The sequence below is a fragment of the Neopelma chrysocephalum genome, unplaced genomic scaffold (assembly GCF_003984885.1).
Source record: "Neopelma chrysocephalum unplaced genomic scaffold, ASM398488v2 Primary Assembly neopelma1_99, whole genome shotgun sequence".
In the NCBI taxonomy this organism is placed as follows: Eukaryota; Metazoa; Chordata; class Aves; order Passeriformes; family Pipridae; genus Neopelma; species Neopelma chrysocephalum.
The window spans coordinates 1,911,654-1,935,605 of NW_020897762.1; the positions used below are offsets into that span (position 1 = coordinate 1,911,654).

Genomic DNA, 23,952 nt, shown 5'->3' on the forward strand with positions numbered 1-23,952 from the left:
CACCTGGCTTGGAAAAGCAGCTTCAGCCCTGGAAAAGCAGCTTCAGCCCTGGTGCTGCAGAGGTGTGCTGGGCACCCAACCCTCTGTCAGCTCCTTAGGGTGAAATACATTTAAAACACTACTCAGTTTGCTCCATGATATTTGTATTTATTCTAAATATTCCAAATCGCCTCTGGTGGGAAATAATTCAAAGCAGGATCTTAATTTTGTAAATGTGATATGGCAAAACCTTTTTCTCCAAAACCTCAAGAAATACAAAAGCACGGAATGGAATGTGCTTTGTTACCGTCATTTCACCTCCCTACAAAACAAAGCAAAAAAGCCCACCCAGCCAAGAGAATCCAAACATGAAAACCTCAAACTTTGGGCTTATTTAAATTTTCAAAGTTACCTTAAAAAAAGAAAAAAGCTCTGCTTCCCTTTGCCCAAAAATATAATGCAATCATGATAAGAAAGGAGAAATTCTCTTAACCATACACCTGGTTTGTTTTTACACCCGGTGCTGCGGTTAGATGGTTGTCTAAATAAACAGAGATTAGGTGGAGGACTTTATCTCAAAGCTGGCACTGGTTATCACACTGCTTCCTCCCACTCCCTCCCTCTGATTGTGAGTTGTATAAGAAGACTTAGCAAGCATAACTTAGAGCCGATAACCTTTGAATGTTAGTTCAAGGAAGCTGTGCCATAGTAACAACAACAAAAAAAGAAATTATGCAAACTCTGTGACAGACTATTCGAACGAGCGGTAATTTGGCTGTAATGCTGATTTAAGAAAAAAAAGTACTTGGTAAGTTTTTTCCTCTAGGAGGCCTATTTGAATTTAGCCTGATCGATAATTTTAATATTTGAACAGTAGTAAAAAAAAAAAAAAAAAAGATGCCAGGAATGAACTCAAGTTTGTTCTTCAGATCATCTCTCCTATGGGGGCCTTATTTTAAACTGCTTTAACAAAGAGAATCTGTAATGTTTTATTTGGCCAAATTGCTCCAGCCCTGCAGTTGAATTGATCTTGATGCAGCCCTGGAAGAAGACACTGTTGACATTTGTGCTTGATGGTAAATGATACATATGTATACCCAAACAGGGGACATAGAGAGGCTGCCAGGTGATGGGCAGCTTCTGGCCCTCCATGAAAGCAAACAAGCAAACTCCTCGTGGTTCTGCATGGGTGCGAAATCAAAAGACACCTTTTCCAAACGTATCTCGGCGTGCTGATGACCAACATACAACATGCGAAGACAAGGAGGAAGGTCTTTGGGGTCTTTGCTACATGCCTTCTGTAAAAAAAAAACCAAAAAAAACCCCAACAAACCGCAACCAGGGAGAGGAAGGAGGGGGAAGGCATCCGCGCGCTACCGCGAGGCAATGTCATGCCGATGTTGGGAAGCCAACTCACAGCGAGCGGGTGAGCGCGGGCATCTCTGCCCTTGTCGTTCGGATTTACCGCAGTGCCACGCGCCCAGTTACACAATGCGTAAAGGCGAGGGTTATTTCTAGGACAGATAATTGAACATTAATACTCGTTGACATTGTCGTAGGAATGATATGTCAAGCTGACAGGGCCTATGTGCTTACATCTGCTGATCGGCCACAGACGAAGGGAATGTTTGGCAGATTAGACCCGGGGCCTCGCTGCCACCGAGCCAGGGATGATACAGCCATTAATCATGAGCTGCCATCTTGGGCTGCCTTCCCAAAAAAACAGTGGTTGGATCCCTGCTTTTGGGGGTGGAGGGCATGGTTTGCAAGACTACATCGACCCCCATAGGTGTCCGCACACCTCTGTGTGGATGAAGATTTATGTGTGTGTATAAAAGGTATTAAAGGGGAGCATCCTTAATGCTGCACACGCATGAGTGCCGCCGTTGTCTGGAGAGACTGTTTTCAATCTACTAACGTGAAAATAAAAGGAAGTGGAATAGATGAGAAGTTCTTCAGAAGGATTGAGAGCATGATCAAGTTTGATGAGGTGTTTCTGATTATCTCTGTCTTAGGAATTAAATGACATAAAAACGGTAGCAGAATTGGCTTCTTTTTTTTAGCATGTTTTTTGTGTCTCTCTTCTTCTGCATGTCAACAGACCTTTTGAGGCAGCCTGCTGTAGATAAAGTAGTTACATTGCAATCACTCCTGTCCCCTCCCAGCCAAAATCCCACAAATGGTGCCTTTCAATATAATTTCATAACAAATCTTCGGTGAGCTAATGCCTTTGTCACAGCATTTCTACAGCCAGACTTCTCTGCACAAGTGACTATTCAGAGGCGTGAGAAGCAGATGGAAAACAATTACAGGGGCCTCTGACACCGGAGTCAGTTCTACTTTCTTAAAATAGGGCTAAACATCATGTTTGTAATGTCTCGCGTACAGTTTGACTCTGCGTAAAATGCTACAAAATAGGGCCCTTGAGAACATCCATTATCACATTTTGGTTAACATCACAGATTTTAAAAATCCCAGTTGCACTGAAGCCATGAAATAAAGCTTTCATCTGTAAAGCTTTAAGTTTCTCTTTGTTATTAAAATAAACGAAGCCATTAAACAAAATATATGCATATAATAGTCAAGTTCATAATTTCTTATAATCAAAATGATAAATTCAACTTTTTTTTTTTAATTGGAGCAGTCATCTTAGAAAGGCTTGTGTATAGAACAAGATCAAATGTGCCTGGTTGCTCTTTCTTACTTTGTAACTTGTTAGTGGTGACATTTTTTTGGTCTTTAAATGCTTTCATTTAGGTCTTTCTAAAAGAAATGAGTTTTGTTCAGAAAGGAGGGGAAAGCAGAGGGGGATTTTTGAGCTTGGTATTGAAAGGATTAATTGATTATATCTTGTTATTATTCTTGCAAATTGTTAATGGGAGTCACATCATAAATGTGCTGAAAGTGACACACCGTCTCAATGCTTTTACTTCCAAATATGTGGTTTATCTCTTTTATGGTGGAGGCAACTGCATGTGTGTGGTGCTTGATGTGTTCAGATCTTGAAGGAGACCAGGAAACAGAGGATGAAGGGGATGCTCAGGCTGGGGACAGAGTGGGCACTGGCTGCTTGTAGCTGACTCTATTTGGGTTTTTGGAATGTATCCTTCAGGCAACCAGGCTTCAGCCATGTTTTCTGCAGCTGATTTCCATATCTAAAGTTACCCAGGTGAGGACAGGTTTGCCATTTCAGGGTTCATCCCCCCAGTGGCAGCCAAGACCAGGCCCCTGGGAAGTGCTTCACTGCATGAATATTCCCACTGAAATGCAAAATTTGGTTCCTCCAGCCCTGTGTGAGAGAAAATAGAGTTAGGTCTTTAGAGGCTTTTGAAAGCCAAGTGAAATTGGTGGAGAAGAGGCAAGAGTCACATCCTGGTCCAAGCCTTTTTAATGATGTTTTTATAAGGACAGGAATGAATACGTAGTCAACTTGTGGGCATATACATGTTAATTTATGGTTGAATCTGGAGATTTGACAGAGAATTGTGATGTGCTTTTTCCCAGCTCTTAGGAGATCTAAATCACACTTTTTTGTTGCACATCCTTGCACACATAAATATCGTTGTGGGAACATATGTTTGGTTTATTCTGAAATTGTTTAGCATTATCAGATGGGTTTCTTTGGTAAGTAGGGTACATAATTAATTAGAGCAGTTGTTTTCTTTTGGAGACTTCTCAATTCATCTCTCAAGAGTTAAATTTTAAGCCCAGTCTGGTCAGAAAGTAGATTTCTGTATAGGCCCACACCCTGAAGCCAGTCAAAGGGATTTCACACACTAAACGGGTGTAGATAAATGAATTCTCTAGCCAGAAAGCAGAATTGCTTAGTCAAGTTTACTGAGTTAAAACTTGGCTGTGTTATTCATATATGCGATCACACTGAACTTGGGTTATTTTAGCAGAAGGGAACTCATTAGACCTAAGGAATGAAGGAGGAAATTTATGAGGAACTCTAATTTTAAAGGTAAAAATAATGGAGAGTGAACTTAAGGAGATGTAAAAGGTGGGATGGATAAAAGGAGACTGCCTGAAATAGCTGACTGCGTGTTGGAAAGTGAAGCCCAGCTCTAGCCCAGGTAAATTGCATTTGAATTTCAACCTCAGATCTGTATGCACTCTTCTTTGGCAGATGTTGAATTGATAATGCCTGTGTGTTAAAGAATTCTGATTGTTTCTTTTGCCACCTTTGCAGCTTATGAAAATGCAAGTAGACCTGCCTAATGAATATTAATAAGAGTGATGGCTGGATAACACACAAGCCTGTGGCTCTTTGGAGCTTGGATGGGGTTAGTTGGAGGATTGTTGTGACTGGGAATTTACATGCTTTTTAAGAATAAACTTCCTGAATGCTTTTACATTCTCCTTTAAAAGCTGATGTTTGTTCACAGTGGCATGCTCATGCATGCACGGATATTTTTTCCCCCTTTCCCTTTCTAGATTTATAGTGAGATTAATACTACAGATGGCATGTCCGTATTTTTTAAAACAAGGCAATTTATTAGATGAGGAGAGAAGGAGGCCCCATCTCTTAAATTTACTTCAGGGTTAATTGTATTGATAGCAATGGTTTATTTTATTTTCCTTGTTTATTTTTGCCTTTTCCCACACCCCATTCTCCCAGGCAGCTGTGGCAGTTATTAGCAGGGCAGGGAAATGACACTGATGAATTCTGCATCTCCAAATGTCCTGCCAGGCTTTAAAGCCCATTTCATGCAGTTAGTTAATCAGGCGGCTCGTTAGGCCATTGCTGTGGACCTCACACAGTCTGATAGCAGGGAGATAGTGTTGTGGAGTGGCTGGAGGATGAGAGGGCTCTCAGGACCCGGCTCTACAACTGGAGCCCCATGGGCAGGCACTGACACCTTGTTGGAGATCCCAGTGATGCCAACACTGTGTTGGGACTCAGTGCTGATATTGGCAACATCCCTTCGTTTCACCAGTGCTGTTCTCTGGCTCTGCTGGAGCAATCCTCTCTGGGCCTTTGTTTACTCGCTTGTAAAAATCCCTATTACCAACCTTTCTGCCTGTGTCATAGGTCCCATTTGATCTGCTCTTCTTCCCCCAGACTCCCTCCCCAAAACCTCTAATTATGCGAAAAACTAAGGCGCCTTTTTTAATAGCTTCCTGCCCATGGAGAGCTGCAGGGGCAGACTTGAAAAGGAGGACTAGAGTGGGTCAGAACTTGAAAATAGAATCAGAGAGATCTTTATTTATTATTAAAAAAAAACCCAAACCTCGTCTTGATAGTAAGGACCTGTGTCTGACTCTTGTGATGCTGGGCAGGGTGGAGTTCTTTTGCAGAGTGGTGATTTGGGGCATTTCCCAGTGCTTGCAAGTGATGCAGTGGCAAGAGTGGGTTTGTATGTGTTCCAGGGCTGGAGGTACCCTTAAAGGGTTTCATGAAGTCTCAGTGAGGAGGATTTAATGAAGATTCAGGGATTAAGATGCCTCTGCATTATCATTTCTGCCAAATAGGTAAAAGGACTTACTCTTTCTAAATCTTTGAAACATGAGGAAAACCCCCAACATCAAAACAGAAACACATGTATGCAGTGCATTTCCCCTTTTGCAAAAGGCCTTTTCTTTCCTTTCCCTTGTCATGACAAAAAGGCTTAATTTTTTTTTAGCCCACGTAAGGGGAGAGGGAAAAGGGGGAGAGTCATTAAAATGCAGTTCTTTCAATTACGTCCCATTATTTGTCATCTTTATGGCTTTTCTATAGTTTTCACTGCACCTTTAATAGCGCGCCTGGTCAGAAAAGGTGAGCTGGAATGTGAACGCACTTGGCTGCGCCACCGTCGGTGCCTACGAGCTGTGCTCGAATCTCAGTCCCTGTAGATTTTAATGTCCCCGCAGACTGCTGGCAGCCTGCTTCCAGCTGTGGCAGGCATGATGCAGTGAATTGCTTTTGAATGTTCTTTACTCAAATAGGCAGTAATTACAAGCTTAAAGAGGTTTAGTGGTCCAGTAAACTACATAATCACCCCTGAATTAGCCTGGGCTCATCAGTTGCAGTCCAGCAACCTCAAGACTGCTGTTTGTATGCAGGCTTTATCACGTAGCAACCTGAGCAGCAGGTGTGGAACAGCAAGAATCCCCCATAAACACAACTGTCTACTGGGGACAATGATCTCTAATGAGATGAGGCTACAGCATCACTGTAATTTAAGTGGGAAAATTAACGCCGGAGAATGTGTGCTACTTCCAAGAGTCTCTGCTTCTTCGGAGAACAGCAGTGTTTTCCTGACTTCGTTTTTTTTTTTTCTTTTCCCTCCTCATTTCCTTTTTCTTTCCTTCCCAGATCTTTAAATGCATTTTTTTTTTCTTCCTTTTTTTTTTCTTTATGAGGAACACGTGATTTTGCTTATAAGTTGAGTGGGCTTTATTCTTTTACAAGGATATGTTGTGAATATTTAATGGTGGATGGGGCATCTGTTCAAGGACTTTCCATGCCAACAAAGCAGCATTGCAAAATAGCGGCTTTATCTTTTCATTTCCTTCCTCAGTGGTAGTTTTCTTGTTTTCTTTTTTTTTTTTTTCCAAATAGAAAACATAGAATAGAATGTAACTCCCCTCATCTTGGTGCTGGAGATGGGCACCTCAGTGTGTTGGTTGCCTTGAACTCTCTTTGCATGACTGCTTGGTCCTCCATGAAAAAAGGTGGCCAAGCTCCTGGCAGAAGGCTTCCCAAATTGCTTGGTGGCTGCTCCTAAGGGCGCTACCACCTTGGGAAATCTGCCTAAAGCTCCTGCTCCATCCAAAAGACTCTGGTTCATATTAGGGACCTGACTGATCACACAGGTGTGTAAGGTAGGGAATGGAGGCGCAGGGGAGCGTTTTTATCCCTCACTTATGGAGGGAGCTCCTGATGTACCGAAGGCAGCCTGGGAAAGAGAGCAAAAAGCACAAATAAAGGCTTTAGGCTTAACTCTATGGGATTACAACTGCTGGTGCTGGCTTTTCCAGAGATTGTAGAGTTATTTCCGAGCCCACCTGTTTAGAAAGTCATTTGAGGTAGATAAGGACAGTGACTTATTGCTGAGAAAAGGCTTCTGGTTAGGAGATATTTACCTGAGCTAATCTGTCTTAGGCTGGCTCTAAAAACAACAGCAGTGCTTTTACGGAGTTATCAGGTAGTCAGGATTTCCTTTGGCGTGCTGGTGATATTTTTTCTTCCTTCCCAAAAGCTGCTCACCTAGGGAAGGCTGGGGTTTGCCTTCCTGCCTTTCCGCAGCTGCCTGATAAAGATGTTGGCTTAACTGAAAAGCTGGGTTTCAAGGATGTGAATTTAAGCTCTAAGGCGGTTGGAAGTCAGAGGATGCATTTCCTCAGTTCCTTTGGTGTCACTTGGATGTATGTAGCATTTCACAGCTTTTGGCTGTGTGCTGCACTGAAGAGAGTTGTGTCGATCTTTTGGATGAAATTTTTCTTTTCATTACCTTGTCCTTGGTTAGTTTTAGGCTGTGATAGAAAAACAATAATGAATAATAATAATTACCGGGGCAGAGGATGGGAAAGCGCGTTACCTATGTCACATTAGCACAAATAGTCTTGATCCTGGAGCAAAAAATCCCTTCTTGAATGTATTAAGATAAGTTAATGTGTATGTGCAAGCTCTGTGTTCCTGTGTGCACATACATACCGGCATTAAAGGAATGTTTAACATGGGAAAAGCTCCACTCAATTACCCAGGTATGGCGTGGGAGTGTCTCCATAGACTCAGCTTGAACTGAAAACCAGTGGGAGCCAGAGTAAGCTCCAAACACTGAGGTCTATCAGAGTGTCTCCAAAAGGAAATAGTGGAAGCACCATTGCTTGGACTAGCTAAAGCTCAACTGGAAAAGGCAGTGGGTAATAATATATGGTATGGAAGGAATAATATTGTAGCAGCCAGGAGATGGATTAGATGAGTTAAAAGGTTTTTCCATTTTCTGACTTCTGTAATATCCTGTGCAAGGGATGATCTGAACTTTTTTTCCTTAATGAGCGCTCACATTATGAGTAATTTGATGGGGCCACCAGAGAAGTATTGGCAGCGCATCCCAAGCCATACCATGTCTCTCCATCAGCCTTGGAAAGGATATTTATGTTAGTGAGTGCCAAAACTTGTTCACAGACAACTCTTGCAAGAAAATTATTTACAAAAGGGCAAATGGGAAAAAAGAGAAGCTTTTTTTTTTTTCCCCAACATAACTCCTTCACTAAAAAGAGTTGCTGTTGCCAGTACCTCTTCTCCCTCCTCGTAAACCCCCACAAAGAAAACCTCTCCTCCACCCCCCTGCCTGCAAAACCATCCCAGCCCCTGTTAAATCAGGTTGCGCTGTGAACACACGTTCAAATGTTAAAACTTCTGGGGTATTGGCTCTGTCTTTTACACCCTGTGTTTGCCTTAGAAGAGTCAGATTCTGCCTCCTTTCCTCACCTCTCATTTTTTGGCAGGGTTGCCAAAGCAGCCTGCAAACCCTTTTGTAAGGCAGTGTCTCAGAGCCCCATCTCACAGGACGGGGCTGATGCAGAAGTCAAGAGGCGGAGTGTGGCCTCACCGCAGTGATAAAGGCGAGTCATAGCAGTGCAGCACATCCAGTCAGGTTGCATATTTTGATGCATTTTTGACTTTAAAAGACCGAGCTCATCTGTTGATTTTGCCTTCATAGTTTGCAGTTCAATAACTCTGGCAGCACCAGGATTTATTAACAGTAATATTATGAAAAAAACCTTACCGCGGGGATATTAAACTATTACAATAAGTTGAGGAAATATTTTCTTTTGAAAGAGGAAAAGGCTGGCTTTGTCTGCAGCATGACCGTGTCATATGGACTGTGTTTTCTTGCTGCGCTGAAAAAGCAACGAGGAGTTTGAAATGCCAAAGCCAGCTCACACTTCAACAGCATTATCAGGCTGACTCACTGCTCTCAGCCAAGGAAAAGACTGTGCAAACTTTGCACAGGCTTTTTCTCCACACACCCCCCCGGCCCCAGAGATGCATTTCTAATAAAACAACTTCCTTCTCAGTGTTTAGTATTTCCTCCAATGTGCAAGCCAGTCCCTTGGGATAAACAGGATCGAGTTTGCAGCTTCCGAGTTGAATTTTTTTTCTTCTCCCCCCCTCCCTAGCAGGTCACCTCAACTTGGCAAACTTTTACAGCCTTGCCTGAATATAAAGCAGGTCACAGGGATAGTCTATAAACTGATTCAGGCAGCCTGCAAAATAGGCAAGGGGACTCCACGCGTTCTCTTTATCACTCCCTCTCAACACGCTGGTGGCCGATGAAGAAAGGAGGTTGCAGTCTTATGACTTTATGGATAGCGATCCAACCATTTTTTGGCTACTTTGCAAGTGCAGGAACCTCCGTTATTCTTTAGGAGGCCAGAATGTGTGAGGATCTAGGACTCGACTGCTATAAATTCAAGCTCTGTTCTTAGACTACACCATGCACTGCTTTTGTAATGCAAATGGCAGGCACAAAGTGTCCCTTTGATAATGTGCAGTCAGGAGACAAAAAAAGCATTCACTGCAACAGTAAAACTAATTCATAAAGCTGAGAGACAATAGGAAAGCATTATGGATATTAAAAAAAATTGTAATTTCTCATAGATCAACTTGATCACTAATGTAAACAGTTCAAATGCAGACGAGGAGAAGGTAGGGGAAGGGGAGAGACCCAAACGGCTGCGCTGCCACCTTAGCTGACCCTCGACAAGTTTGAGTAAAGCAAGAATTTAGAGTTCAGCATAAAATCAATGTGCAGTTTGTCACTGGAGGGCTGAATCTCGGGCTTTACTCTGGATACTGAGTTAGGCTGGATTTCTCTTCAGAAACTAGGAAATTATAGTGTTGGTTTTTTTTTTTTTTTTTTTTTTTATTATTATTTTCTATTTTGACATAAGAAAACAGTTAATAAATGCTCCTGAGGGCATACATTTTAGGGGGGCATTTTCTCTCCATCACCTACCAGAGTTTAGCTCAAGGTCATCTCACCTTGGTGTGTTGCACTGAACTCTGGAGGAGGCAGAGGGCTGGAGGAAGGGGATAAAAGGACTTCCGAGATGGCTCTGCCGGTGCGGTCAGCCAAGCGACGGCGCTGCCACGATAAGGGTGACGCTGGACGGTTGCCACAGCCTCCTTCTAACGTAGCATGAAACCTTTTGCTTGGGGATTGCTCCTGCCTCGGTGCTGGAGTAGGGCTGGCTGTCAGCCTTGGTGTTGAGCCGGTTTGGTGCCATGAGGAATTAGTAACCTGGGGGGAGTGAGAAGGGGTGGTTTTGCCTTCCGTTATCTCAGCGGTAAACTCTGGGCAGGATTATTTTCCTATTTTTCTGCCACGATTTGGATGCACTGCTATGGCAGAGAGGGAGGGAGGGAGTGTTTCTGATACCAGGTTACAGATAAGATAAAGTCTGTCACTGTCCTGGCATCCAGCATTTGCTGCCTGGGGTGGAAAATTTGAGGAAAGGAGTACATTTGGACAAGGTGTAGCATTAAGAGACAAACTTGGCTGCTTTCCATCCGTATCTACTGGAGACTTTACCCACCGTCTGTAGTCAAAGGTGATTAAAAAAAAAAGTCTTATTGGTTTTTTGTTGCTAAAAATGCTCTCAGCAACATTCAAAAAGGGGCTTTTATTAAGACTATTGCTTGCTAAATACCATTCATAAAACAGTGACGAGAAAATATAATGGAAACTTACATTTTTCCCTCTGTCACTTTGATTTCTTTGTTACTGCTAAAACGACTGCTCTGACTCATATTTTGCATAGTTATTTTTACCTTTTCAAATGTTCCTTAACTGTTCATATTACCCTGGGCAAATCCCCCAGGGATAATTTTCATTTGCATGCAGACTTTGATGGTGTTATTAAGCAATCACTTTCTGTACTAAGTCATTATTAAAAGTAATACCACAGAGCCTCAAAAACACATTAATGGTGCCAAACAATCCGCATTTCAGCGCTAGATTTATGGAAGGGGAAAAGCACAAGGTCTCATATCGTTCAGTGGATGCTGCTCTGTAGTGCTGTAGCAGCAGCAGGCTTGATCAGAAAATATCAGAGCCAAATTCAGAGCCCTTGTCTGTTGTCAGCCTTATGCCCTTTTTTTTTTTTTTTAATTTTTCTTTTTCAACCTGATGGCTTCCTGCTTGTTTTTCCCCTTGGATTTGCCCTTTTCCTCTGGCCTTGGCAAGAAAGCCCGTCTGCAGTCTTCCAGTATACACAAGCTGGGCTGGTTCTGGGAAGGAGGGTCAGCCTTCCCATCTGTAATCACTGTTTTATGGCTTTCACTTGAGGTGTTAATGCAGATCAAATGGAAAACACTCCAACATGAGCGTTACAGCTTCTCGTGCTGCCCTACATAAGGTCCCAATCGTTAATTCTGATTATAAGACCTAAAGGTAATTCTATTTGCTCTCCTAATGCATTGCAGCTCTCCCGGTGGTCCAGCATCTCTTTTCTCCAATTCCCATCTTGATCAATTGTTTGCAAATAATTAAGCTTTTAAGAGATAATGGTAGGAGCTAATGTACACAACAAAGTAAAGGTCTCAAGTCACTGTTTATTGAACAGTTTGCTTTGATATCCCAAAGTGATCCAGAGCGATAGGTGGACTTGGCAACTGGAGTCAGTGTGGTGTTTTTAGACATGCTTCCATATATATATTTATATATTTCATAGAATCATGAAATATCTCGAGTTGGAAGGGACCCATAAGGATGAAATCCAACTTTTTGCTCCTTACAGGACTATCTTAAACAAAATCATCTGACTAATATATATATAGAGAGAGAGATATTTGTATACATAATTTATACATACTCATGCAAATATAATATGCCTGTATACACACAAATATGTATACCCATATCTATGTTCATGTGTCTTTGTCCCTTTAAACAACCATTAGAAAGCTTTTGAAAGGCACTTGTCGCTCTAGCACAGGCAGAATAAGGGCCAACAGCAACAGTTTCGATTGAATTTCCTATTTCTTCATAAAATGGCAGTTCTCAGGGTTTTCCCCTCTCTCTCTGTTGCAATGTGATGTCTGCCTTTGCCTGTAGCACAGGCCTTCTGAGCCCTGTGGGTGGGAATGCAACAAGGCTTTGAATGTTTTTATAGCAACCTAGCCTGTGGCACGCTGATTCTTTGTCAAGTCATTTTTATTATTTTATTTATTTTATTTTTAGCCTACAAAGGAACAACTCGTACGATCCGCAGAAAGCTTATATAATAAGGATGCCTAGTGTTTAAGATTACTTTAAACCACGCCGAATGATAGTTAAAAAGCCTGCTGCATTGTGAGCCTTCAGCTAAGAGGGATTAGCTATGTGAAATCCCAGGCTGTCATGTGATTATGGCAATTACAGATTTATCATGAAATTAAAAGTTTATGCTGTACTAGGATATGAAGGAAAAAAAAATCAGATGACCTTAAACATACCGCAATTTGAGGAATTTGGGGGGTTGGGACTTTTAAAGCAATTATTTTTACAGTGACTGTATTATTCTGATGGCTAATTTTATCCAGTCTTGTCTATTTGGAAAAAAGTCCAGAACAATTGAAAATTGCTTAATGGAGACAGACTTCTCAATTCCAATAGCTAGAGGCTGTCTAGTAATTATTGCTTGCTGCATGAAATTAGACACAGTTTGTTCAATTACTTAAAATTAGATCACATGTAAGGTGGCAAAGCAAAATAAGAAAAAAAAAAACAACCCTACAGAGATGATTTGTAACATTTTCATCTTCACAGCTTACTTCCCATTTCATTACTTTGCTATCAAGTGAGGACAGAATTATTCTTTTTTTTTTTCTTATTTTGAAGGGAAGCAAAATGTTGTATTCAGATAGATGGGCGTAAGTCAAGTTTGACTGTTTGTTGTGGGTGAATGTGTATAGGAAGCAGACAATAAAAATGCTTACCATGTTTTTGCATATGTAAAATACAAATTACCCATGAAAAAGAAGTAAAATTCCCTTCCCTCTATTTTCCACTTTGCAATTCTGGAATTTCTTCATGTACACATGGAAAATAAAGGGAGTGGTTTACAGGTGTGCAGGTTACTTGTGGGCTTCCTGTCAAGAAAACAGTATTTTAAAAAGAATTGAAAATTCCCCAATGTTTTTGGGTGACAAAAAAAATAAAAATTCTCTTGTGGAGCTGGTGGCCACAGTGGTGGCCTTTGAAATGGGCATATTGAGTTAGGGGAAGTTGCTGAAGTTAAAACAAAAATTCCTGTTTGGTAACATGAGGTGATACAGCCACGTAACATAACCATGAGATGTCAGACTGTGCTGTTTACAAGAATATATAAAATCTGCTAAATAGTTACGATACCAATAAGATTGTGAAATTTTATGAGGTTTTAAATTCTTATGCTTTACAAGGTTTCAGTTTACATCTCATGTAATATTACACTGAAGAATACATCCACAAACTATGGGAATGTTTTTGGGGGAAAAAGGGGGATGATTGTGTAACAGCAAATACTTTGTGACAATCAATTGCTAAATGGTGTTGGGATAGGTCTAAGCAGTTATGTCAAATTATCTTTATTGAAATGCTGTTAATCACCTTGCAGCAAACCACGTCTGAATCCAATGTGTGGGCATCCAGGTTAGGAGCTGAACCAGATGCTCAAAACAGGACTTTTCCTTGAAATTGTTACATTTGCAATATATGGCCACTTCCTTTTGGGATAGTGATATTTTTACATAGAGGGAAAGGACAGAAGTGATATTTCTACATTTCGAACTTGGCTGTGGTTTTTGCTGTTGATTTATTAAGCAATCTGTATTCATGCAGAAGCGAATTTTCTGAGAAAGCAAATCAAGTTCTCACAAGAAACTTAATTTATGATTGAATTTTAACATTATCTTCAATTAAAGCAGTATTTATTTTCTGTCTCTTAGGATTAGTGCAGCACAGCTATGTTAATGTCAGGCAAAAATGTGCTGATTGTTGACCTTCTGTTGGCCTGTGTTCAAAACTCGGGCGTTTGTTTATGTTCAGGATGCTGATCTTATTTGCAAATTATTTGGGGGCACTGGCAAATTTTGCCTTCACTATCTCAGAAAACATCAGTGTATTTTAGTTTTACAGAGAAGTGCTTTATCACATTCTTTATTGTTCTGTGAAATACAGAAAAAAACCAACAAAAAGATGATTTGACTAATCAGTCATTTGAGACAAGTACAAAAAACTTGCAGCTCATGCAACAAATATCCTTCTCAAGTATCAAGGTACTGTCAGTATCCTAAGCAGTTATTTCTCCACTTCACTAATCTTTATAATTGGCTTGTCTTTTACTGCCATTAATTAAGTGATGTACTAGCCCATTAATAATTATAAAAGAGTGACACACCTCAGCATTTTCACCTTTCAGTAATAGATGTCACGCTTCTGTTTTGTTTTGGTTTTGGTTTTTGCATCTTTTTTAAAATTTAAAATAAAAACTAGGCCAAAAAACCGCATCGTTTTAAATTTATATATTTATTTTGGTGTCTTATAGCACCCTTACCCTTCAGAAGAACAGAAAAAGCAGTTGGCACAAGACACAGGGCTCACTATACTTCAAGTGAACAATTGGTAAGTAATTTTCCTTAGTGTTTCTGTGTGGCCCCTGGCACCCTCTGGCTTTGTGGTTTTGGGTACACACCTTGCCCTTGTTGTTCCCCTCCCCAACAGTTTATTGATGCAAAAGGGATATAGCCAAGTGTATAGGAACTAGGAGGTTTGCTACTGTATTTTATTTTCCCATCACTTGGGCAGATTTCAGTCTTTCAGATTTCAAATTTTCAGTGATTCAGATTTCAGACTGCCATTTGGGTGCCAGTCCTCCTTCTGGCTGAGGATGTGTGTTCTTCAATAGGAAGGCACATCCGTTTGCAGAACATTGGTCTTGGGAGAGGTTCAGATGTTGAGTGAAAGAAAAGGGGCAGTTGGTCCCATTTCTGCCATTGTTATTTGGGGGGGCTGTCATGCTTTTTTATTGTTGTTGGTGGAGGGGTTTTTTTGACTGACATCCTTGTGTCTCTTTATGGGTTTGCTTTAAAGATCTGGTTTTTGAAAGCTTGAGTAAACTTTGAGGACAATCTGGTTCTTTGCTGCTGAAGTACAGTGTGGAGCAATTTCATTTATTTGTTCTAGCTAAGGGTTGGTGGAGCCCCTGATCTGTTATAGTAGAGATTTGTTTGAAGGAAATCAGGATTTGTGCTGTTTCTGCAGTGGATTTTGGGTCGCTAAGTGTCCAGGGCGTGGTGAAGGCAACCAGTGAAAATTACTTGTGATTTAAGTGTCATACAACAGCAAACCTTTTTTAAAAAAAGTTTGATTTATCACCCTTTGATACTGCATCAAAATGTAGGTTCCTCCCACTATCCCAGAACAAGTGTCATATTTGAAGTGTATTGCAATCTAATACCTTGTAAAACTAAGTGTATCTAATTAATTGTCCTAATATTTTTAGATTAGTGTTTATGATGGGAAACCTTATCCTCTTTGAAGTAATACCCAGAAAATGGCCAAGGCAAACAGCAAGCCTGCTGGGGAAAAGGGAGGGAGGAATCCCAGTTTGCAGACAAAAGTTGGGGTTTTTTTTCCATTCAATAAGTGTCAGAGATTAATATTACTGAAGCTCTGATTACATGGCCTAATCCATTTTAGTGAATAAATTTGGTCTTGATGTCCATTGCACCTACATTAACAAACCCTCCTCTCTTAGAGAGAGTAGGAGCCTATGGGAGAGATTTCAGATATATTAAACCCCATTACAGAAAATGTAATTTCTGTCAATATAATCCCATGTATTCTTCAATTTAGTACTTTAGAGATAACAAGCTACTTACAATATATTTGCCTTTGGAGGATTAATTTACAAAGTGCACTATCTGGGAGACGCAGGCGGGCTCACATAAGCATAGCTTGTAAGGGTTATCAATTTCTGTGACCCCACAGCAGCCCTGGGAGATCAATTTTTTGAAGCCCTTTAAGATGCTGAATAAAGGAAAATGCCAAATACTTAGTGGATATGAAGTATGCTTCCCAGATACTTTAAAAAGGAGGAATAAAAGGCACTAAACATAAAATTTATGTGTTATAAGGTAGCGTAACCTACAGTATTTTGGCTTGGCCAGAAAAAATTAGTGTTTGCTTCAGCTTTACATCCTCCAACCTTCATCTGGGCATTACCCTAATTTATATGGTTGTCCTTCAGTTTAACGATGGGCACTTTGGCCCACTGAGAAGTTGTGTATATTCGTCAGGGTCTTATTTAACGATGGGGTGAAGTTAAGGGTGTTCTGCTTCTGCGGGGTCCAGGCGTGTAGGATTCAGTGTGGGCAAGTGTGTCAGTTTAGGATGGTCCATCAAAGAAATTTTTCAAGATGATGAATGTGGGATGCCTTGAACTAAAGCTGTTTGAATTTCTGCCGAGTGACTTTCCAGGGTGTTTTTTAGTGCTCATCTCACCTCAAATATGAGGAGTTTTTACTTTGGCTTTGTGTCAGGTGTGTTCTTATAAGTTCCTTATGTGCTAGTTAAAAAAAAAAAAAAAGGAGGTCAAATACATTATAACTGAATTCTTGTGGATGTAGGGCAGGCTTCCTCTGCTTGAGCTAGTTCAGTAATTCTGCTGTAGTGTTACAATTGCATAAATTATTGAGACAATTCCCCTTCTCTCCCCAGCGAAACAAGGATTCAGCACTGTGGAGGCAGTCAGGGTTTCTTAAATCACAGGTGGTGGGCAAAGATGCAAAAATATGGCAATTCAGCCCCTGCTTTTTGTAATGAATGCTAAGGAACAAGGAGGCTGTGAAGCTGTTGCTGAAAGCACAGGTTGCATGAGAAATACCCGTGACCAATGAGGTACTCACCCCCTCCCAAATCCTGGAGGGTATGGGGCAACCCTCTCCAGGCCTTTGTTGAGTCTCTTTTCTTCCAAGGCAATGTGCAGAAGAAACTCTTCTTGCCTAAATAATTTGCTGCAGGGAAAAACTAACATATCATTTCTGGTTAGTTTTGCCTTTCTTCAGCAGGCTCATAAGTCATTCAGCCACAACTCGCAAAAAAATTTTTGCCTTCCTTCTTAGATTCTTCCAAACTTGTTAACACACATGTACATTTTTGTATTAATGATGAGTCATTGTAAATCACTGTTGCAGAGATTAAATAAAATGCTGAAGGGCAGGCTGGGTGCAGATCAGTCATAAATTATTGGCAGCAACACAGCGTGTGGGAATACATGAAATGTGCATGAAAAACATAAACTCATGTCTGGTAGCATGGTCGTTAGCCCAGACTGGGAATGCTGGATTTTCTGGCTGGAATTAGAAGTTTGCCACAGAGCAATCAGTGAAGAGAGCATTTGTTTTCTGCAGATTGAAAGCATTTGAGCAATTTTTTTTTTTGTCATATCTTGAATGCCTTTACAGTATGTGCTGGTTGCATACTTCAGTTCTGTGCCGTAACGAAAACAAAAATGGTGCTTTTCACACATGGGCTGCCTGGTGTTGGGGCTCCCCAGGCTGATGCACATAACTCCTGCTGATGGTGGAGGAGTCACAGGAATGGGGTGATGATGTGAGACGTGCCAGAAAATGTATCCGCAGTAGGGCACATGACTTTAAAAATACCACAGTCCCTATTTACCATGACCCTTTTCCTTGAGTTGTTTTATTTTTTTTAAAGTAATGAAATAATCCACATGGAGGACTTTTTTTTTCCCCCCCCACATGACAGCTTTACTTGTGAATCACCAGCATTGCCTTTTAGGACAATCTTTTTGCCTCAGTTGGATGTTTCTGTTATGGGAAGAGGGAGCCTTTACCCTGTTGCAAAATAAAAATAAATCTATGCCATTCAGGTCTCTCTTGTGCTGGTTGTTTAACCCCACAGCAGTTTAGGGTTCGAAGCCTGGTAGCATGAACTAGAAGGGGCACTTGTATGGTCTTGACAGCCTATATGGACGTGGTAGAGACCTGACCAAGCACAGGTTAATAAGGTGCTTTTCCCGGGTGATAAAAACTGTGTTTGAAATATCCACGAGGTGTGAGCCAATCACTCCTTACCTCAGCTGAGAGCCAGCCAGGCTATATTGAACAATCTATACGGTTTTCTTGCTTACTACATCTCCCCTGAATCCCTCCCCATTAAGAACTAATGGTAAATAATTACTGGTAGTAGTCTACAAGGAAGAGAGAGCAATTCTCATCAGAGGCTGTACTAGGTGTCAGATTCTTGTGTATGTTTTAGAAAAGGCTTGGTACACACAGATAAATGTTTGTATATTTGTGCCTATACAACCTCTCTATATGTGCATGCCTATATGTGACTGTCTCTCTATTTAGAGTTATGTACAACTGCATCAAAATGATCTTAAAAAAAAAATTAAGTTTGAAAATTCAAATCCTTAAAGCTCCAGCCTTTATTAGGTGTTTCCATTCTGCTTTTTTCAAAGCACCCTTGTGCTATCTAGGGCACAGCCCAGACAATGATGGAGCAGCTAGTCAATATTTTATCTTGCCCTCATTCTTCCATGCTTCGTTTGTTGAGCTGTATTCAAACTGAGCTTGAAGATGGAATTAATAATTACTGCTGGGCTGTCCTATGGCACTTAGTGCTGTAATACCCAAGTCCTTCCCTGACCTCCACGTGCTTACATATGCATACAAGGTGGTGGGTCTGCATGGTATTTTTACGGTTCCCCTACAAAGAGAAATAATAGCATTGTCCCAGTTCACAGGGGAAGAAGCGAGGCTCGAGGAGCTCCAGGTCCAGCACGGTCACAGGTTTTGGGTGGGTCTGGGACTGTGAGGTGACTCAAAATGACAGCAAGTTATTCACGTTTAAGGTCCAGTAATCACTGAAACTTCATGTTTCACAGAAACTCCCTAGTTTTGAGTGCTTTGGCATCTTATGTTGCCAACCTGCAGTGTTGGGTATGGAGGAGAGATATGAGAAGTCAGCAACTGCTGGCGAAAGGTTTAGGTTCAATGATTTTCTCAGAACCTCTTGAGCAGTCCAAGGAAGCAGCAGAGCTGAATCTTCTTCTCCAGTGCAGCATTTGGCTGCATTAACCAGGACTGCCTTGCTTTTTTGCTGCCTTATTCATTCAACTTTGTCAGAGTTTATTTCCTGTAGAAATCAAATTTTTTTGCGTTATAATGCCCTGGCCTGTTCTTATAACAGACATGATCATCATTGGGGTGGTTGAGGTATTAAGCCCATCAAAACTGGTAGCACGAGCTGGTAACTGAACTGTTTGCATAGAAATACATTAAAGACTAGGGTGCAAACAGCTTTAATAATATGGCTTCCTAACTCTTGAGTTCTTGATTTTATGTCCATGACTTCTTTAAATGTCAATTTTATGTATAATTTCCTAGGCTTGCAAAAAACCCAAAACAAACCACAACCAAACACACTGGAAAAAATTATCAGATAATGTAAATTTTGCTAATGTCATTCTTGGGGACAGGTGAAGTTAATTTTACTGAACCTTTGTAAGGAAGAAATTTTAAAAGGGCTCCAATACCAGCCTAAAGCTGAGTTTGAAAAATCAGAGATGGGCTTGGGATAGGAAGACCTGACCACCCTACCATATATAGCACAGTCAGCTCAGGGCATAGACACACAGAAACACTTTATTACTCTTTTAGCCTCCTCACAACTCTCTTCCAGCAGGAAATTTCCTTCTGCCTCCATTTCTTTGCTCGTGGTGAGGACAGTGGTAGAGCTTTGCTGCAGTAGTTGCATGGTGCAGGAAGGGAAGTGCTTTCCCATGGCATGGGCAGGCAGGGTGGCGTGGTGGGGGGCAGGAGGATTTTGCACTTCTCCCAGGAAGTGCTCCCCAGAACCCAGCGATGGATGGGGAGCACCACTGGGAAGGGTGTCCTGTCCATCTGCTCATCCTGGCTTGCAGATGGTGGGGTTACGGATGGAGCAGATGGGGGGATGCAGATTGGGAGATGCAGATGGAGGGCATGGGGGAAGGTGCTGATGGGGCAGATGGGAGATGCAGATGGAGAGGTGCAGATGGGACCAGATGCAGATGGGGCAGATGAAGAAAGCCCCTCCCACTCCTCCACAGAGGTGCAGGGGAAGGAGGAACAGCTGCATGACTTTCCACCTTTTGGGAAACAGTCCCAAGCCCCTCTTTCCTCCCTGTAGTTTTTATATCATAGCATGCCAGGGGTTTGGTGCATCTAAAGCACACCCCAAACACCCCCAAATCCAAGTGATAATGTTGTCTGGTATTTCCTGTGTGTTAAGCCCCGTGTCAGCCCCTTGGAGGGGATGGAAAGGCTCCTTCGTGGGTCTGGGCATGTAGCATAAACATCATCTTCGCTCAATTCCTTTGCTGAGGGTGATATTCACCCCGAGCAAAAGGCCAGCACATGACCAGTGCACCACTTTAGTCCCACTTAAGCACTATTTTTAGGGTGTAAGTGGGGGAGGAGGCCAGCAGGGAGGGAGCATAGCAAAGGCAGGTGCTGGTCCTATATGCAGGGTTGGATTTTCACCCCTGCTGCCTACCAAATTGCAGACTACAATAAATAGGGAAATACTCAGTTTGCCACTTTGCAGAGCACATCACACACAGGGATCTTTAGTCCTTGGCGAGTAAAATATCTCCTTGTTTTCAGATGTATCTATTACTGCTTTTGTTGCAGTAAACAGATTAAATGAGAAAAGGTCAAGATGCAATTTGAATCTGTGTAAGAACATAACAAATACTTTTCTGAGTAATCAGATATAGTAAATACAAGTACTTATTTACTTGTAAATGTTAAAACATTCACAAATTATCCTCTCAACTTCAGAAATACGAACTTAACCATCAGATTGTAGAGACAATTTACTTTTCTTCTCTATGTGATTCAAGAATATGTATGCAGATGTTATTTAAACACTGTTTTGTTAATGGGAATACATGTGAAAGCAGGAAAAAATGGGAAAAAGAATGAATATATTTCAGGTTTAACAAATACATAATGTTTGATGTTCCAGAGTAAAATAGGACAGTAGGTGTTTTCAGCATGAGAATCATCCCCCTCCAAAAAAACCCACTCAAAACACCAAGAGAACTATTTTAAAAAGTATCTTGCTGGGTGAATTGTTGTATCATTTGAGCAGTTCAGAATGTGTGCAGTAAATTAGCCGTTCTAAATGTACCATGTGCTGGATTTTTCAAGCAGATTTTTACATTTATGTTTTCACTAAGTCTTAGCTAATTGTTATGCCTTTCACCTTGAATGCCAATTGTAATAATAATATTACATCTGCAGTCTATTTCTCTGTTCTTAAATTACAGCAATCAGGAATACTCGCTAGGTAAAATCCTGTATAGTTACTCATAAGAAAATATTGAAATCAGATGAAAAAAATGTTTAGCTTGCATATTGCCTTAGACAGCCCTGGAGAGCTGCCAGGCAGTCAAGGTATTATTAGAAAAACTGAGCAAATAGCTTACAGGGAGAAGAGTTGTGAATGTAGAGCCATCAGGTACAGTTGGATCACCGGATTTTAGGCTGATTTTTTTTTTTAGTTCAGTAAAGGCATTTAAAAATACAGCACGGCAGTTTACACATGCTGGGTTTGATTTTGGCACGTGGATATAAGGAGTAAGTGGTACAGTTTTGGCATGACATATAAGTGCTTTTCCAAAGGGATCAGGTGCTCAGAGGTGAGTAAAGAGTTTTCTTGGAAAACTGCTCCCCTTGGCCTGCAAGTCTTCAGGTGGAGCAGAGGATGAAGAGCTAATAGACCCTGGGTTCCTTGCTCAGTCCAGCCTTGTCAGTCTCCACACACTCCAAACTGCCCCAAAACTGGGGTCACCCCATTCAGGAGCACCAAGGAAAGATGTTTCTGACAGCCCCTGGGAAACCAACAAAGGAAACATTATTTATTTCAAAAGCAAATGTTGAATCATTTTGCATGAGCTAGCAGAATAATTATTGGCACACTAAGCATTGAGAGAAAAAACCAAAAGTGGTTATTTTATTCACAGAGATGCTTTTTTGAGAAGGAGGAAGGTTGGTTCCCACTACAGAGCATCATACAGTGCAAACAGGATTTACCTGTCAATAGTATTGACTATCAAAAGGTGTTTGGTGCTTGCAAATTTAATATGCAGCCAAAAAACCTCCTCTTTTCCCTCTTCTGGGGTGCTTTTGTACCTGAAACACTTTTTTTTTAGTTGGTGCATTAATGGTCTGTAACGAATGCGATGTCGTGTGTCAGGGAAATAAGATGAAACAGAACCATGCAAACGTTTGGCACTTCCTCTTTTCTCCTCTCCTGCCCTAGCTTTGCCATGCACGATCAGGGGAGGAGTCAGAATGCTTTGTTTGCTAGTTTTTATTTACAAATACTGAGATTCAGCTGTGCACCATCTCAAAAGAAGGGTTTGTTTTTAAAAAATGCCCATCCAGGACACTATTGTGATGTGGAAATGCTGCATTGCGAGCAAGGGGAGGGCTTGGCACTGTCTCTGTAAATAGAGTTCTCAGGGCTTGGTTTCTTTGTAGTGTGAGATATCTGAGATTTATATATAACAAAATAAAATTGAAACTATATATGCCCTCAATATATGAAAAAAAAAGACAGAAGGAAGAGTAATGGTTTGTCATTGCTTTGCAAGTCAGGCTTTGGCCTATTCTTGTCGTAGCTATCTGAAGTGTGTTTACATATAGTTTGCCTTTCTGGTATTTTGGGCTTGCACAGACCTGATCTCCACCTATTTTGTGTCAACAGTTGCTGAGACTGGTGTAGAGTGGTTAATCATCACAAACTGAAACACCAACACGTGGAGAGAGGTGCCCTCAGAGACCCTCTCTCGCACTTAAATCAGACTCTTGCCCTGGGCTGCACCTGCATAAAACAAACTGCCTGGCTCAAAACTCAGCCTGAAATAGTAAAAACGGGGCAAATGTTTCCTTCTTCTTGGTTAAACCAATTTTCTCTTCTGAAAAACGAAACACAGCCAGAGGGGCAGGGCGAGAACATGCTTTCGAGGGCGTGTGTTTTGCCCTGCCTGCCCTGGAACGATTTGGGTGTAAATGATGCATGGCTGGCTACACCAGCCTTAGCGCCAAGCAGGCTTCAGCCTTCGATTTGACTTTTCGAAAAGAAAAGAAACGGCAGCAGATGCTGAAAAAATATTCCTTCCACAGTTCTTCAGTGAAATCTAGGTCATGTAACAGTTTCACGGGTTATTTTTTTTTTCTCTGCCCAGGCACTGTAGTCCTTGTGGCTTTTTTGGCTAAGGATAAAGTGTGATACCAATAGCTGCTTTTGAATTCAGATTTATCCCGGAGATGTCCAACTTCTCACCTGGTTTATAAAGGTGGTTTGCACCATCTGGGGACTGATCTCTAAGCTTTCTCTGTCCCGTGGTCTCACAAATTCTTTTAATCTTTGACATTCCTCTGACCTCCCTGTGTGTGTTTTGTTGGTGTTGTTTTCTGACGGTGTCTTTTCTTCTGCCCTGAATAAAACGCTGTCAGGAGTAGGATTATAAGCAAAATGAATTACTTCACTTAATGGGAAATTATGTTTAGATAAAGTAGATTACAAAGTAGGCTATTAGTAGTGGTTAGAAAACAATGTTTTGAAGTAGGATATCTTGGGGCAGGGAGAGTTTGTTCAGAAGTGTGGGTTGTTTTTCAGGTTGGCTGTGACTCAGAGTTGTATCTTTTGTGGCTTCTGGGGAAAAAAAAAAGAAATAAAGAATTCAAACCAGTTTTTCAGGTGCCCACATCACACAAAATACATCAGTGTTCTTGTATTTGTTGTCTTGGTTGTGGTGAGGAGGGCACAACCACAGGAATCAAAGCTTCCCTCAACATCCCAAACCGGTGTCTCAGGGTATAGCCTGGAGCCTGTTTCATGTGCAAACGCTGGTCCAATATAGGGGTGTATTACATTTTCTCTTTGGGGGCCACAGGGGCGTTTTCCCCAAAAGACACTTGCCAAGACT

The 23,952-nt window shown here is 41.3% G+C and overlaps 1 protein-coding gene across 1 annotated transcript in view; it reads left to right on the forward strand.

The window, feature by feature from the left end:
* The window catches only part of MEIS1 (Meis homeobox 1), a 107,838-nt gene that overhangs the window by 69,859 nt on the left and 14,027 nt on the right, over nt 1-23,952 (forward strand). The window contains 1 exon segment of the mRNA XM_027694939.1: nt 14,485-14,561. Coding sequence (XP_027550740.1) covers nt 14,485-14,561 — 77 coding nt within the window.